This window comes from Manis pentadactyla, chromosome 7 (genome assembly GCF_030020395.1).
Source record: "Manis pentadactyla isolate mManPen7 chromosome 7, mManPen7.hap1, whole genome shotgun sequence".
NCBI lineage: Eukaryota > Metazoa > Chordata > Mammalia > Pholidota > Manidae > Manis > Manis pentadactyla.
In genome coordinates, this window is record NC_080025.1 from 70,813,272 (window position 1) to 70,831,998 (window position 18,727).

An 18,727-nucleotide genomic window follows, 5' to 3' on the forward strand; every position below is an offset into this window, starting at 1 on the left:
CGATGGGAGCACTTCTAAGACTAAATAGATGTCACCAGAGAAATTAAAATCACAGCAAAGAAAGCAGACCAACCAAATACTAACTAAAGGCAAAAAATAAAATCAACTATCCACAAAAGCAGTTCAAGGAAGCACAAAAGAGCACAGAATAAAACAACCAACATATAAAGAATGGAGGAGCAGGAATAAGAAAGTAGAAAAATAATGACCAGACAGTGTTTAAAATAGCTCAATAAGTGAGTTAAGTTAGACAGTAAGATACTAAAGAAGCTAACCTTGAACCTTTGGCAACCACGAATCTAAAGCCTGCAATGGCAATAAGTGCATATCTTTCAATAATCACCCTAAATGTAAATGGACTGAATGCACCAATCAAGACACAGAATAATAGAATGGATAAAAAAGCAAGACCCATCTGTATGCTGCTTACAAGAGACTCACCTCAAACCCAAAGACTATAGGAACAAAGAAAGAGTGAAGTAACAAAACAGCAGCAGAATCATAGAACCTAAGAATGGACTAACAGTTACCAAAGGGAAAGGAACTGGGGAGAAAGGGAGGGAAGGGAGGGATAAGGGTGGGGAAAAAGAAAGAGGACATTACGATTAGCATGTATAATGGGGGGGCATGGGGAGGGCTATGCAACACAGAGAAGACAAGTAGTGATTCTACAGCATCTTACTACGCTGATGGACAGTACTGTAATGGGGTTTGTGGGGGGCATTTGATGAAGGGGGGCCCTAGTAAACATAATATTCTTCATGTAATTGTAGATTAATGACAAAAAAATAAATAAGTAAGTAGATAGATAGATAGATAGATAACCTTTCTTGGTTTCCCACACACTTTTCAATATTAATGAATTCTAAAAAGCAGGATGTAAAATTGCTTATACACTAGTCTCATGCATACATACCCATCAAAGAATGAACTCTGATTTTGTCTTTTTGACATTTCATTCTGCATCTTCTGCAGTAGGTATTATTAACTAGCTTTTTTTAAAAAAATTAATGGATTAGGAAATGAGAACACCATGAATTTTATTAGCTGACTATGGGTTTTTCTAGCAGGATCTGTAACTTTTCCGTTTCAGACTTATTTATGTATAGCAGTTCTCAAATACCACCATCCTAAAGAGAAGTTCTAATTAGAATACTGCAAAAATTGGAATTTTAATCCTTAGTTTTTGCAGAAACATCCCCTTGCATCTCAAATCCTATTGTGCTTTTTTAACTCTTTGGTTGCCCCTTTGGGGTGGAGATGAGAAGATTATTGAAAGAAACCTTTAAAAACTGTTTCAGATTTTCTACATTTCATGTTACATTCAAAAGCTTGCTCATAATTTACCTTTTCTGGCCTGATTTTAGGATGTTTTTCCACAGATCACTAGGCAGGATTGTTCAAAGACACATAATTTTTGTTTGTTTGTTTATCATTAATCTACAATTACATGAAGAACATTCTGTTTACTAGGCTCACCCCTTCACTAAGTCCCCCACATACACCTCATTACAGTCACTGTCCATCAGCATAGTAAGATGCTGTAGCAGACACATAATTTTTAATGCTTTAAGATGAAATATGGTATTATATGTAAAGAGAGGTGTTAAATTACTATGTAGTTACTGGTAATGTTTACGGTACTTTATTGGTTAATGTACACCCTGGATCATGTTACATGTACCTAGATCTATGCTGAACTTACTGATGTTTGACTTCCCAGTGATGGACAACTTCAGTTGAGAAACTAACTGCCTGTAAATTTAGTAGGTATAGTGCCTCGTCATTTCTGCCCTTCATTGGGGAGTACTTCTACAGGCTGATTCTCAAAAGGTTTCTTAAAGAATTCTGGTTTTGTTATTTCTCTTCTAGTGGCTTGAGACTAGAGTATAATCAGCATACTGCTAGTGCACAACTATTCATTCCTATTAAAACCTTATCGTGTAATGCTGTTACTTTTTCAGAGTGTTGTGGAGTTGGGGACATGGGGAAAAAACAGTCTGGATAACATGAAAGTGATGCTGGTGGCTAAGGGAAGGAGACTTGGTTCTGTGGGAAGGGCTATACTTGATTCATCTATTTTCTAGGTAAGCCTACCTTTGTTCCAAGGAATTCACCTTGTGATTTGCAAATTTTAGTCGTAACTAGTTCATGATTTCCATCTAATTTGGGAATGGCATCTTTACCACTGTAAAATAGTAAAGATTTTAGAACATTTGTAAAAGTAAATGTTTATAAAAACATTTGTTTAATGTTTGTATATATAAAAAGTTTATATAGTGAAATTAATGAATCACTGGATTTTCACCATGTATTAATAGATCTTAAGTTTTCCTGCCAAGGAAAAATTTACATAAATGGTATATATGAACAGAGTAATATTTTGTGGATGGAAGCCAAGTAAGTATTAAGAGATGAATATACATTAAGGCTTATGTCTTCTGTGTTATTTAGTTGGTAAAAATTATATGGACAAGACCAAAATTGAGTACTGAGGCAAGGACTTCATTGAACATTTATAAAATAAAACTGAGGCTTCAACCAGGCCATTGATTATAATTCCATACATTTCCCCTATCAACCATGAAATATTATGTTCCAAGTCTGATCATTCTGTCTATACAGGAAGAACATAATGTATGTGTAAAATGGCAGGTAAAGGCACTTTAAACAAAAACATTTCTCTATATCAAAAGAAGGCCTAGCACCATATCAATTAGAAAGCAATTTGGTCTTTGATGGATATATGCAATTGTTTCATATGTTAAGTAAAACAGCAAAAAGAATTAGTGTTCCTATGTTTCAGATAATAATAGAGCTTAAATACTATAAAAAGTGTTTTGGAGAAGTAATTATTCAATTAAAATAAAAGTTGTGATGAGTCTTTGGCTAAAGAATCAAAAGTTAAACACCTATTTGAGTATATCACAAAGCTGCCAAAAAAAAAATAACTAAAAAGTGGTGAGAGTTTGCTGATATGACAGAAAACTTGGAACAGATTCTCTTTCATTGGATGTGGTAAAAACTCTTTTTACAAAATAAGTGCCATAGGTTTTTAATGAATCATAGAAGTCAAATTCTTGCAATTATTATATCTAGTTCTATCTAAATAATGGATATAAACTTCTGAGAAACAAATTTTAAAGTCTGAACTGTCATTGCAATTTCACGAAAGAAACTAGGAGATAAAAATTGTGAGGAGAGGGTGAGGTCAGGGGCCTACTACATGTTCATATTTGGAAATTTTTTCAGTCCTAATCTGAAATCTGTTCTTGTGTAGATTTGAGTATGAGCACAGTTGAAGAGGATTCTGACACTGTAACAGTAGAAACTATAAACTCTGTGACTTTGACTCGGGACACAGACGGGAACCTCATTCTTCATTGCCCTCAGAATGGTAGGAGAACTTGCTAACATAGTTACAAATCTTGTTGAATTTCTGGATTTCATGTCACTTTTGATCTCTATTACCCAGATACCCAGATAGACAGTTTAGGCTAGGACGGTAGAATTCATTTATATTTTTATTTTTAAACTTTTTCAATATGCTTTTGTATATTTCTCAATTTACCATAAGTTTTAAATTGTATGACACCTTGTAGCTATTTTTTACGTAGAATCTGCTGAGCCTCCAAAGATGTTGATGGGTTAACTATAATACACTTCCTCTTTGAAGCCATTTGGTGCCAGCAGTGTATGTACTGTATTAGAAAAGGTAGAAGTAATCTTGCTGGGGCAAAGAGACGAACTTTTTTTTCACTAGAATCTCTCTGTTAGAGAATTTTACATGACTATTTAAGATTTAATGTAGTAAGATTCAACAGCCCTGAGGCTTGTAATAGCGTTGTTACTTCTCTGTTTCTTATTTAACATTTATTATTTTGCTTCTAAGTTCTCTTTGTTCAACCTACACTCTATCTTTTCTTTTCATTTAATACTTAATCCCTTGGTTATTTCATCCAGATTTGTGGTTTTAACTACCACCTACCTGTTAAAATAATTCGAACTTGTGTATTTATTCTGAATTCTGTTTCTCATAGGCATCTTAAATTTCACCTTTCCCAAAGTGAGTTCTTTAACAGAATTCTCAAACCTAATTCTCTTTTTTCCTTTCTCAATTTCATGACTTAATATCCTAGATCATAAATGTGGGAAGGAATAAATCTTCTTATCTCTCACATTCATTCCATCATGAAGACTTCCTGATAGTGTTCTGTTTCTTGAATCTGTTCCATTTCTGTCTCAAGTCCCCCTTTCTTAGTTCAGATTCTCATTTCTCATCTGAGTTGCTCCAGTAGCCTTTTAGCCAATTTCCCACCTCTTAATTCATCTTTCAAACTGCTGATTACATTGGTTATGATACTCAGTAGTGTAATTTTTTTTTTAAAGCTTCCCCTTGGATTTAGAATATAATTCAGGTTCTTTAATTCACATAGGCCTCCCATCATCTCAGTTTTCCTTCCAGCCTCACTCCCTGCCTGAATTCATGTATCTGTGTTCCAGCAGTTCACAATTATTTTTATTTTCTTAATACTTAAATTTTCATACCTCAGTGTCATGGCACATATTACTCGTACTGCCAGTAATATAATCATTTTCCCCTGGCTGCTTTTTCTTATTCAAATTCAAGACTTCTTCCCCAGGAAACCTTCCTTCACCTCCATTCTAAATTTAATGCCTCTCCTCTCTGTTTGTATAATAGCCTCTTCATTCCACTTTCATAACTCTTACACTATTTTGAAATTGTTAGTTTAGTCATCTCCTCTACTACACTGTGAGCTCCTTGACAGTCAGGATGTCTCTCATTGTTTTGTTACCACTTCTTCACACATAGTAGGTATTCAGTAAATACTTGTGAGTGAATTAAATAACCAGCCCTAGTCTTTACATGTGAAATATTGGGAAAGCTAGGTTGCTGATGGGACAAAAGTGTGATGGCTTAAAAGTGACACCTTTGTTCATGGTTCCTTGTCCCAAGAATAGGAGCTCTGAGGTACTTGACTAGGCACGGAGAAGGCAATGTTGTTTTGAGTTCTCCTTGCACAACTTGGTTAGTTAACTGAGCAGATTAGTAAGAAAATTGTTTAATAATTGTTTTGAAATTTTGTTTTTTCCTCACTGGTTTGAAGATTTTGAGATTTGTTTTGTTTTTTTTTCATTAGAAGCTGATGAAATAGACTCAGAAGATAGTACCGAACCTCCACATAAAAGGCTTTGTCTGTCTTCTGAGGATGATCAGAGTACTGATGATTCTACTCCTTGCATATCAGTTGTTGCGCTTCCACGTAAGTCACTGTGTATTACAAACATAGAATTCCCTTTTGAAATCAGATTTTTGCCTGTGAGAGATTGAATTGGCATTTTAAGGTAGACTTGGACCCATTCTTTCTCTCTTCATTTAGTCAAAAAAAAAAGATCTCTCTTTAACACTAAATGAGTGCTTATTTATGTGCTAGGCATGGCTCCAGGTGCTTTTCATGTATTGCCTGTTTTAATCTTTTGAACCTTTTTTTTAATGGCCTCCTCCAAACTAGGATCCTTTTTTGACATTTTTCTCCCATAAAATTTTAATACTACAGCTAAATTGGTTTTTTTCAATGTTTGTATGTTCTTTTTTTGTTAAACAAGATAATATAATTTTTTCACCTGCCACCAGGCAGCATATTCGCCCTCATTGAAAAAGCATGCCTAAAGTAGGAATTATTATTTTCCCTCTTTTATAAATGAGGAAACTAAGGCACAGATAGGTATAATAACTTGTCTAAGGTTATACCCAGGCTTTCTGGTTCTTGTAGTTCATACTTTTAAGCCCAGTGCTTCACTGACTCTTCATGTGGTAAGTGGCTAAATGGAAGTTAGATGGAAACCTGACTAGTTATTCTCACTAAGAAAGTTCTTAACATGTTTATATTCCAGGGTCATTTAGAATAAACTAGATTCTAAGGTGGTACAGTATTTGGGGCTGAATCCTGTTGGTGAAAGACTACAACACACCAACTGTAGTGTTAGGTTCTGTTTCTGATTGGTTTGGCAAAGGATCTGGAATCTTGTTGAAATGTGATGGCCCCACAAAGCTGGCGTAGATGTCTTAGTCCATGACAGTGGGGTTGGAGCACAAGGCTTAGTGGCACTCTACACAAAGGAGAGGCTAGCCATATCTGAGAACTTTGGTTTTGTACTCAGCATCAAACAAAATCACATCTTCATCCAAGGGGAAGAAAACTAAGACTAGGTTTCCATCATGGAAAATCGTGTCTTCACAAGTGGATGCTTACTCTGAATTTAGAGTTAATTGCTTATTAAATTGAGCAGAAAAGCAGCTTTTTTTTTTTTTGGTTTACTGTAAAAATTTTTTGAAAGACAATGTTAATGCTAATAATGCCTCCAGTTGTGGCATACAAATGTAATATATTTCTAATTAAGTGATCTTTCCTCCTAAACATAATACATACAATTTTTCAAAACTCCTTCCTAATTTGACTATCATGTTGTATTTCAATTTTAAAACTTGATTGGCCTATCTATACAGATGTAATCCTATATGGACATCTTCTAAACTAGAATTTTTAAAATTCAGATATAATTGACATATGTGATTCAGTATGTGTATATAGTGCAAAATTATCACCACCCACAGATACAACTGTTTTTTCTTGTGGTAAGAACTTTTAAGACCTACTCTCTTAACAGCTTTCAAATATAGTCACCAAGCTGTACATACATCCCTAGGATATAAAATATAAAAAAATATATAAGTCAGAACTTTTGAGGGATTATTTTGACATAAATTCAGACTAGTTTAATTCATTTGGTTAGAGTTCCTTGATCATGATCATAAGTTGGTTCTGTTTTATGGTGTTAGACTGAATCCTTCACACCCAATGTGGTTAAGATAATGTGGATATGCTGGCATAAAAGCACATGAGCTGCTTGATACTGGGTCACAGAATCATGACATATGAAAGATATTCTGGAACCTAATACTTATAATAAAGCTGAATTGGTGAAAAGTGGGCTTGAAGTATTTACATATTTCCTGGATTTATAAAAGAATTTTGATAAAATCAACTTTCTCAGGAAAATTGCTACATTTTAAAGTCACATAAGTTCATGAAGTCCTGTATCCATCACAATCATCTGGGACCAATTTAATGGGCAAGTCATTACTTCCTGGACTTGTTGAGGTGAATATTTTTAAAGATTCAACTTTAATTTTAATATTCAGATCAGATCATCTTTATATGCTTTATAAAACTGATAAAAATTTGAGCCTTAAAAGTCCTCTTAACTCTCCTGTTAATCAGTCTAGAGTACTTACTGAGCACTTCTCTTTCCTTTTACAATGGAATGCCACTACATATTCTCCATTCCCCATTCATAGTAGCTCCTGGTGATTATTCGTGTAAGTGATTGTAGCAATGCCTTAGCCTCTTACTCCTTTTGTTCTTGGCACTGTCTCATCATTACTCACGTTACCCCATTTGCTATTACCTTACTATTACCTATTAACTGGAGCCCATTTGTGATCTACTTCAGACTTTGTTTTCCTACCACTACTTTCTGTCTTTCTAGTTTAATTCCTCTGATAGTCCTTCCTGCCCCATGTGGACCCATTGATTTTTTTCACTTTTTCATTGTTTCTTCTCCACTTGTATCCTTTGTTTCCTCCTTACCCAGTTTCAGTTTCATGGTTCATCATTTATAATCACTGTCTTGCATTTACCCTCAAATCCTTTTTTTCTTTTCCTCACTTCATTGTTCTTTGGCAAAACCACAACCCTGCCTATTAATACTGGTAACAGCTAAGTGAGAGGGATCAGAGAAAACGCTGACTGGTCTCACTTTAATTTAAATCCATGATCATGAACTTGAAGTGGGTTCATAATGTTACCTAACAGTCACACCATAATCTAACATTATGTCTCCCACTCTGAGGTGCCTATTTCATACATACCGAAACATCTAAATATTTCCTTCACCTTTTTTATCTACATTGATAGACTTGCTTCCTACTTTACTGAAAAAATTGAAGTAGCTATAAAATAATTTCTACAAGTTTCTGCTACCACAGCTACCTACTCACATGCATCTCTGTCCATATATTCCATCTTTTCTCCTAACTAATGCCAGCCCTTGCACTGACTAAATCCTATTCCTTTTGCCTACTTAGGAATGTTGTTGCAGCAACTCTTTCCTTTCCCCACTGAATCAAAAGTTTTTCATTCTCTACTGTATCATTTCCATCAGTGTTAAAACTTCTTTAAAATGAAAAGTCCCGTTAGCCCACTTTGGGCTCCCACCCAATTTCTCTGCCTTCCTTTAGAGCAGAATACATTAAAATTGCCTATACTTGTCTTCCATTTCTTCTTCCATTATTCCTTAAACCTGCTCTAGTCAGGCTTTCTATCACTCACCAAAATTATTTTCCCAGGTCTCCAGAGACCTTCTTACTGATAAAGATTTTTTTTGTTTTTTTGCCTTTGTCTTACTTGAGCTGTCCATAGTTTTTGACAATTTATCACTCTCCCCTCTGTGGGATATTTTGTCATTTGGCTTTTAGGAAACACATTCCTCTAGTTTTATTTACCTTTCTGTCCATCCCTTCTCAGACTCTCACACTGACTTGTCCATATCTCCCCAGCCTCTGAAAATTGGAGTGCTCAGGACTCAAGTCTTAAACTGCTTCTGTTTGATTTTTACTCCCTAGAATTCATGGTTTTAAATCATATCTCTGGTAATAACTCCCAGATTTATTCTAGTCCAGACTTCTCTTTACCGTAGATGTTTTTCATAGGTATCTCAAAGTAATATTTTTAAAACTCTGATGAAACTTCCTAAATTCTTATATTTGCTACTTCTACAATCTTCCCAATCTCATTAGTGGCAGGTACATTCTTTCAGTAGCTCAGGTTAAAAAATCTTTAATATCATCCCTGGCTTTTTAATTTCTTTCATATTTGGTTTACCTGCAAAAATCCTATTGGCTCTACCATCAGAATATATCCATAATTTAAACTACTCATCACCCTCACTTGCCTTCACCCTGATCCAAACCACTGACCTCTCTTATCTAGATTATGCAATTAGCGTCTTAACTGATCTCACTGCAGCCCTTGCTGCCCTTCTGGATATTTTCCCCATAGCAGCCAGAGTGATCCTGTTAAAATAAAGCTCAGATATCATTCCCTCTATGCTAAATCTTCAGTGGTTTCCTGTCTGTGAGTTAAAGCCCAAGTCTTTACAGTATTCACAAATCCCCACACAGTATCTCTCTGTTCTTGTTCAGTGTGTCCTGGCCACATTGTCTTCCTTGCTATTGCTGTGAACAGTCCAGGCATGCCCCCATCTCAGAGCCTTGTCATTGGCTTTCCTTCTGCCTGAAACGCTCTTCCTCAAGGTGCCTGCATAAGTACACCTCTCCTCACTTTGCTCCAAGCCTTGGTTACTTTTCCTGGCCTCCTAACTAAAATTTCAAACACTTTCAACCACTCCCAACACTTTACTGCTTTATTTTTTTTTTCTTCATACTATTTATCACCATCCAACATAATTTTGTGTCTTCCTTACTAAAATATAAGCACCATGGAGGCAGGATTTTTGTTTCTTTTGCTCACGGCTATCTCCCCATCACCCAGAGCAATACCTAGTATGTATTAGAGGCACAATAAATATTTGTTAAGCAAATAAATGCATGTATATGAGGATGAACTGGAAAGGAGCGTGGTAGGAAATTAGATGGTCATGTATTTTTTCTGTGAGTTTTAAAAAAATAATTAAAACCTGCAATTATTATTCTGGGGTTTGAACTGTTCTTTTTCTTGAAGTTTCAGAAAATGATCAGAGCTTCGAGGTGACCATGACTGCAACCACTGAGGTAGCAGATGATGAGATTACTGAGGGAACTGTGACACAGATCCAGGTATAGTGAGTCTTTTTACTGGTGCAAGAGGATTATCCTTAACATAACACCTTAAGTAATAAAATAATGAGAACATACTAGTCTGACAAAGTAGCAACCACAAAATTCAGGTAAGACTTAATACATCATTCATGTTTTCAGTCCCCACATACAGGAGTCTCAGAATTAAGAAATGAATAAAGAAAGAAAGAAAATAAAGAATTTTAAAATTCATCCCCTGTAGAGTATTTCACACCTGTTGAAACAGATGATGATGTACATTCTGTCTCCATGGAATGATCTCACTTAATCTGTTAAATAACTATAAATTTTATCTTATCTGTTATTTAAGATATAGGTTGGAATGTAAAGCTTTTTAAGATAAGTTTTACTGGGATTGATATAGAAAGACTGCATGTGTTCTATGTTCTAATGTGAATGGGAACTAGTCATTTCAAATAGTAATGACAATTAAAACAGTTGTAGTGATGGTAGTTCTTTTTGGTGGCTGTAGAACTAGGTTGGATAGTAATCAATGCTTACTCTTTTCCTCTTAGGTTTACCTCTGTAATTGTCTCACTGAAGAGTTATTTCTTCCAAAAATAATCACAGTTCTTTGCTTTCTTGTACAACCTAAAACTTAAATCTGTTCTACTTAAAAGTTTATCTCTGGCTGATTGCACCTTTATTTTTACTATGTTCTTTTCTTCATCTGTTCTTTTAATGAAATATTCTGAAGTTAGACAGTAAAGACATTACACTGTTATTTTTGTTATTTTTCTTATGTGAAACATCACAATGACCCTTCTTCAGTTAAGACATATAATAGGTACAAGTTGATAGTAACATCAGGGACTAAGGGCATCTCAGGTAGGTGCACTGTGAACCTTTTGCAATACGGAGCTTCATAGTGGTTCCAGAATGACAGGATTTCCAGAAGAATGAGTCTGATGTGCTTCAAACAGCTTTGAGCAAGGCTGGAATTCTTATAATCTACCCTCGGGTTTCAGTGGGTCATTTGGACAGGAATTTTTGGCAAGTCCTCTGAAGCAGTGGAGCACATATTTTCTTCAAAATGGGGCTTGTCAGATCCATTTCAGATTCAAAGACTCTCTAGTCTCATTTCCATTCCATTTTCAGCACAGTAAAAATAACTGTACACATACGTGTGATTCGGTTACAACCTAGTTAATTATAAGACTGAGCAATGGCATTGTTAGACAGTTGCAGGATTGTTTTGTTTGAGATGTTTCTGAACAGTTAATGACTTATAATTAACATTAGCCTCTTGGTTTGTTCTTACTACTTTAGTAAATGAAAAACTTTTAATAATTTCCAATGTTTGTTGATAAGATTTATCATTAGGTTGTGAGTGAAAGTCAGCATATGTAAACATTCAGAAATAGTTTGCTCTTTGCTGTGTCCTTTTGCATCAAACCAGGTGTAGCTGTTTCACATAGTACTCTCATTCCAGTGATGGGACTAGCTGGTAAAATAATTAGACACTAAAATATTTCCCAATATATACAATACTTTATGGTTTCAAGAGGTAGTCAATGGGTGAAATATTTATTCTTATATTTCTTAGTCTATATATATCATAGACATGAAACCCTACAACCAGTTCACAAAAGCTTCATTTAAAAAGCAAAAGCATACTAAATTAAGCCTGAGTAATTTCAAAAATTTATTTATATAATAGTGAAAAATGGGAGTAAAATACTGTAAAACATTAATATCTATATACTAACACAAACAGATACTCTTTAAGGCACCTACGTCTCCTGTTATACTCATTTAACTCATTTGTTACTGGCAATGTTGAATATTACTGCTAAAATTTTGTAGTTACTTCCTTCATTTGGTGGCTTATTTACATGTTTAACATTATATGACTTAAGTAATAATTGTAATTCCTTATCAGGAAAATTTGAGCCATAAGGCATGTTAAGTGTTTATCCAGAGATAGCAGTTGATCAGCATGACAGGTTTATTCCTGAGGTTCATAGAATGGGCTTTGTTATATATTTAGACGGATAGGAAATTGTGGTTTTATTCTTTTAACCAACTGATTAATGTAAGAGATGAACATTAATCAGTTCTCTCAGGAGAACATTTAATACATTTCTTACAAGTGGTTATTTTACATATCAAGGATTTCTGATAGCCCTCTGTATCTAAAGTATATGACACATAAATATGGGTTATAAAACTTTTCATTCTTGTTCTAGTGATTTCTAGCTTTATGCCCATGAATTTAAAAAAACACCTTCATAAATATACTCATCACCACCAGATATAAAAATAAAGTAGGTGACAGTACAGGTGTGCCTTTTCTCCTCATTGTTCTTTGGTGGTTCACTGACAGCTTTTCTCTTTGCAAATGAGGTGGGTTTCAGTTCCTCTTGAAATTAGAAATTCAGTTTTTGCTTATTGAAGAAATAGTCCAGTCTTAATTAAGACTTAACCTCCTGCCAATGGCATAGTTTAATAGGTTGATCAAATCCATAGGTTGGGTTGAGGGGACACTAGTGTGTGACTCTCCCCTTATCCTGATTTGCTTATGGTAGGCTCGTGCCTGACATGGTAGCACTTCTGCCAGATCTTTCTCACATACACTGTAGCTGTCTTTAGCCCAGGGTCAACTCTCTTAAAAGTGGCTTTTTTCCTATAGTATTTGCTAGATTAGTTATGTCTATGATTGAAAATGTACCTGGTGATAATTGCCTGTACCAAAAATCACTGAGTTGTATTTGGTAAAGGGTGAATTTTATGGTGTGTGAAATATATCTCAATAAAGCTGTTATTTTTCGACTATACATTTCTCAATAAAGAGTGCTCTAGCTGTAGTAATGAAAAAGTAAAGTTCTTTGAGAAGAATGTGCATTAAAGAGGGTAAGAATCAACTTTAAAGATTGATTAAAACAAAATTGTCATTGAATAATAAGAGGACCATGTTTTCACAGTAATATCTTTTGATTTATCTTGTTAATCCTTGAAATTTAGCAGGAGAGTAGAGTACATTAGAAATGACTACATATTTAAGCAGTACACTACCTGTGAGGACATTAATTATAGCCCTCAACCCTTGCATTTCCATTTTTTTATTTTATGTTTGAACTCATTTTTCATATATAAATATACAAATAGCTTCAGATATCCTATATTGATTTAAAATACTTAGTGGAATCTTAGCCAGTATTGTATAAAATCCAGGCTACTAGTTTGGTTACTTGCTAAAATGAAAGTCATAATTCATTAATGCAGCTAATTTTGTTTTCATATTGCCATAATAAAAAGAGCAAGAAAGTATTTATCTCTATAACTTGAATATACTTTTACTTTATCTAACATTAAATGAATTCCATATTACTAAAGTTTTATTAGCATTTTATAATGCTTAGCATTACACATTACAAATGGAGATGAGTTAGGTTGGATACTAAGTCAAGGTGCTACTTTTTTTTTTTACTTTTACCTTTTCAAGATTCTACAGAATGAACAACTAGATGAAATATCTCCGTTGGGTAATGAGGAAGTTTCAGCAGTTAGCCAAGCGTGGTTTACAACTAAAGAGGATAAGGATTCTCTGACTAACAAAGGTAATATGTACTGTGAAGTTTAATGTCCAGTGGGAAAAAAATCAGGGTAAAAAAGAATTGTAGTAGGATTCTGAGTTGGACCTTCATAATTATGATCGAGTAGTTACAGTAATTGAACTTTTCTAAGTGAATTAAACTTGGCTCTGAATGGGATCGTGAAACCAACATTTATTTTTTAGTAATCATTATTTCTCTGATATGAAGTAGATGATAAATGCACAGTGGTGATACTTAAGAGACATTATAGTTATTGCTTATGGGAGTAGGAAGTTAAACCTTTTATAGATCTACTAACTTGAGTTTGATAAACAGCTTAGAGGCTTAAAGTAACATAGTGTTCATAATGCTGCTATGCCCATAAGGATTGCTAGGAAAATGCTAGAAGAAAGTGGTTGTGTATATGCTGCTCTGAAGTAAGAAAATGAAGCAAAAGTAAGTAAATTGTTTGTTTTCACCCAGTGTATAGTAAAACTTATTAGGAATGGTATCCAGTGTTTCATTTACCTTGTCCTAGAATCTTTGTGCATGTTCTTTTGCCCATAAAATCTATTTTTCATGGGAGAAGTTTTTCAAAAAGTTGTGAGCATGATTTGGCTTTTATAGTTCTTATGTCTTTTTAGCAGTCCCATACTGCTGAAAGGATGAAAGATGTACTGAGAGGAGGTAATTTTTTTTGTCTTTATTTAGTAGGGTCAAATATATTCTTTCTTAAAAACCAGACATTACAAAAGCAACTTTATCTAGGCATCTTTCAGATTTCAGATGAATGAGAAACTTGCTACATTTTATTCCCACAGATAATTTATTTAATCATAAAACAAATCTTTAGTATTTTATGCCTCTCAAAGAATAACATTTTCTGTAACGTTACTTGTTTTCTTTTAAAGGACATAAATGGAAGCAGGGGATGTGGTCCAAGGAAGAAATTGATATTTTGATGAACAATATTGAACGCTATCTGAAGGTATCCCTCAGCATATTTTTTTGTTGCATTACTTTTTTACATTGCTAATTACAAAAATAAAGCAGTATATTGTGTATATTTATTAGGAGCTTTTCAGTAATGTTTGTAATGGATGATTAGCTAATAGATTGTAGCTTAATAATTCTAAGGTATATAGTTACAGTGTATTTTTAAACAGATTTTGAATTCTCAGTTTAAAAATCCGTTTCTTCAGTTAACACCCTAAAGTTTAGACAAAATCTTAGTAGCCTCTCAGACAGAATCTTAAAGCCCTGTCTTTTCAAGCAGCCTATAAGTTAGAAATTAAGTTTACATTGTCTAAAGCCTAAGAGGTGCATCTTCCTCTTTGAACGAATTTATGACATCATACTAGTCCTTCCCTTTTAAAAGAAAAATGAAAAATTTAGTTCCTTTTCATATTCAGGCTTACATCCTGTTAGCTTAGTCATCCTCTTCATTAAATGTCTGTTGAACACAATATTTTTGAGGCACTGGAGATATAAATTGCCTTAACACATGGTATTTGCTTTTGAAAAGTCAGCAGTCCATTTGGGAATGCTGAAAACAGGTAAAGAATGAGACAAGGCTTGGTACCATGTTAATGATACATGTAGTGACGTCTGCAAAAGATGGCAGAGAAGGAAGAGTGTATTCTCATGGTTAGGGCAGTTAGGGAAGGATTTGATATTTAAAAAGGGGGTCAAAACTTAAGCTAGAATAGTGCTGGAGGGAACAGCTTTAAGTAAATGCTGAGCGCCAAGGAATTAGAGATCAGACTCATCACATTAAGTTAACCCCCTTTAACTTGAACTGAGATAATTACCTCTGGAGACTTGGCTTTTAAGTCCAGGCCAGAGAATTAGAACTCTTTCCTATAGGAAATGAGGAAGAACTGTTAATTAAGCAAGAGATCAGTAGGGTAGATCTTTGCTCTTCTGTTCTTCTCAAGGAAATCTTTACAGATTGACTGACCATCCTTGTAAATGGTTAGATTCAAATAGTGCATGTTTGAAATGCAGACCATTAGCATTGTTCGGGAGTGCGAGGTGTACAGTATTTATTTACCATTCTCCTATTGTTCAATACCTAAGATTGTTTATGATTTTTCACTATTTTAAATACATTGCTGCCTAGAATGTCCACATTCTTACGCTTACTTTTAAGCTGCACTCTTCCCAAGATAAGCTTTGTAAATTCTAAGAGTAAAAAAGTTTGTTAACAAATAAAGATCCTTCCCATGAAGCTAATTGTTTTAAGAGAAACAAAAATACAGTGACCAGTGAAGATGTATCCAGAAGTGTATTAAATTGTCCACTGGTCCACATACACTTTAGTTAAAACTGAGAAAATGCTACAGGTTTAGATAACACAGTAGTGAATGGCAAGAACCCTAAGCTTTGGGAATTAAGACACTGGTTTCTTGTTAGGGGATTAGAGTAGATGATCTCCAAGAGCTCTTCCAACTTTTTGAAGGGCAGAAATGTAACTGAAATTTGAGACCTTTTAGATGACCATTTCAGTTGACCGGCTGAGAGTAGTAAGGACTCTGTAAACTACAGTGGTTAGAAATAGAATTGACAGGGAGAGGGCAGATAGCAAGTAGTCTCTAAAGGAGCCTGGTGATTGGATATTGGAGAAGAAGGAAAATTAATTGGAATAACATAAGAGCTTTTATTTTGGATAATTGAGAGAATAATGATAGGATTGCAGAAGTAAGAAATGTCCAAAAAGATACACTGATCTTAGGAAAACGTAACTCATTTTATTTTGATTTTTGACCATGGTTTTTATTATGTAGTGCTCTTCTAAGAACATTGTGGAGCCATTTTAAACCAATTATTTAGACTTCACATATTCCATATGTTGTGTGAAGATTCTGAAATTTACCGATTTTTTACTATGAGGTTTCACACATTCAAAAGAGAGTTTAAAATGCATATCAGTGTAATTTTACCTGTTTTTCAAATTTGTATAAATAGATTCATTCCCTGGGTATTCTGAAACTGGCTGCTTTTGTTCAGTAATGATTTTGAACCCATCCCCTGTTGATTTGTTTAGCTGTGTTTCATTGTGCAAATATATGTACTGTAAGTTACCCATTCCACAGTTCATGGTCATTCTCGTTATTTGTAGTTTTTTGCTATTAGTTTGTACAAAAATGGTGGGTATGAATGCTATTTTGGCTTTAATTTGTATTTCTCTTATGACATATTTTTATATGCTTATTCGCCATTTGTGCTGCATCTTTGAAATTCCTGTTTGTGTCTATTATCAGTTTTTCTGTGGAGTTATTTATCTTTTTCATATTCTAAACATTCTTAATGTATGCTGGATACTAATGGTCTTTTGGTTATTTGTGTTACAGATGTCTTGTCCCAAGTTAATGGCCAGTCTTTTCCTTCTCTCTAGCTGTCATTTAATGAAAATCTTAATTTCAATATGGAAATTATCACCATTTTACTTTTATGTTTTGCATGCTTAAGAAATCTTCCTCTGCCTCAAGGGCATAAAGATACTCTCATACACTGTCATAAAAGTTCTCTAGTTTTATCTTTAATGCTGATTTTTTTCCTGCAAATGTGAGATAGGGTTTCAGTGTTGGGGTTTTTGTTTTGTTTTGTATGGATCACAGTTTGTCCCAGCACCATTATAGAAGCATCAGTCTTTTTCCAGTAGTGTCTATTCTGTCCTAAATCAAACTTCAAAAGATTTGTTCCTAGGTTTTCTAATTTGTTCACAGGTTCTGTTTGTTGATACCTGTACTAGTACAACACTGTTTGCAGAAGTCCCAGTATCTGATGGGGCAAGTTTCTTGAATATCTTGGTGGTTCTTGGCCCTCTGCTCTTTCATTTGAACAGAATGGAAAACTGTTGGAATTTTTATCGGAACTGCATTGAAACTGCATGTATTTGAGGGGAATTAACATCTTTACAATACTCTGCCTCCCTATTGATGATCATTGTATAGCTCTCCATTTTAGTTAGTTCATCTTTAATGTCCTTTGATACTTCTGTGTTTTCCTCCATAAAGGACTTGTGTGACTTGCCTAAGATTGAGTCTTAATGCTTTTCATTTTGATACCATTGTAAATGAGAACTTCTAAAGAATTTTTTATGAGCTTTGTATAAAAATGCAAACAACTTTATATATTGATTTTGCAACCAGCAGCCTTGATACTCTTTTAAATCAATTAATTTTTTCATAGATTTTTGGGTTTCTGTGTATATAAAATCTGTAAATGATTCTTTCCCAAATCTTTATTTTTCATATATTTTTCTTTTATTGGATTATCAGCAATCCTAACTTGCTGTGTTATCATATATGAATGTTAAATTGTATCAGTGTTTTTTCCACATCTATTGAGATTTTATACTTTTTTCCATTAATCTACTCATAGGATTAATTACACTAATAATTTTTTCTGAAATTAATACAAATTTATATTCCTGAAATAAGATCACTTTTTGCATTGATTATTAATCTTTTTATATGAAGTTGGGTTCAGTGTGCTAAAATATTTTAAGGATTTGGGAGATCTATGTTAATGAATGAGCTTGGCCTAAAAATTCTTTTCTGAAACGCCTTGTCTGGTTTGGCTATTGAAGTTACACTAACCTTATAGGTGCTTATTTAATAAAATAAACAAGGAAGTGTCCCATTTTCTTTTTACTCTGGAATAGTTTAAAATCAGAATTAATGTGTCTCTTGATTGGTAGGATTTACCTTTAAAGTCATCTGGGCCTGGTGTTTTCATTGTGGGAAAAATATTAATAATTGATTGAATTTTCTTGATGATCTGTGCTTATTAGATTTTCTGTTTCTTCTTGAGTCAGTTTTAGTAAGTTGGCTTTTTCTAGGAATTAATGCATTTTATGTAAGTTGTCAAATTTATTGCCATAAAATTTTTGTAGTGTTAACTATCTAATCTCTGTAACATCTTTACTTAGGCCCCATTTTTGCTTCCAGTATTACTTTGTCTTTTTAGTTTTGCCTTGAATTTTATCTTTTCATATTTTATTAAGCCTAATTTATCTTTTCAAAGAACCAGTTTTTAGCATTGCTTATCCTTTTTATTCTTTAATACCTGATTCCATTAATTTTGTTAAAATTTTCTTCCTTTGCTTTCTTTAGATTTTAAGTTTTTATAATTTTAAAAGGGGTTGATAGAACTTGACTTTATTGAATTTATTGCAGTTATTTTTGGAACACTTAAGTGTCATCTCTTGCAACTTTTTAAAGTTTATATTTGACTTGTTAATGAA

At 33.9% G+C, this 18,727-nt stretch overlaps 1 protein-coding gene across 2 annotated transcripts in view; it reads left to right on the plus strand.

Moving 5' to 3' along the window:
• DMTF1 (cyclin D binding myb like transcription factor 1) overlaps window positions 1-18,727 on the plus strand; it is a 44,363-nt gene that overhangs the window by 9,065 nt on the left and 16,571 nt on the right. For both annotated transcript variants that reach the window (XM_036911850.2, XM_036911851.2), the window contains exons 2-7: window positions 1,965-2,087; window positions 3,281-3,397; window positions 5,163-5,285; window positions 9,825-9,919; window positions 13,386-13,500; window positions 14,388-14,464. In XM_036911850.2, the coding sequence (XP_036767745.1) occupies window positions 3,289-3,397; window positions 5,163-5,285; window positions 9,825-9,919; window positions 13,386-13,500; window positions 14,388-14,464 (519 nt within the window). In that variant the 5' untranslated portion in view covers window positions 1,965-2,087; window positions 3,281-3,288. The remainder of the gene's footprint in view (window positions 1-1,964; window positions 2,088-3,280; window positions 3,398-5,162; window positions 5,286-9,824; window positions 9,920-13,385; window positions 13,501-14,387; window positions 14,465-18,727) is intronic.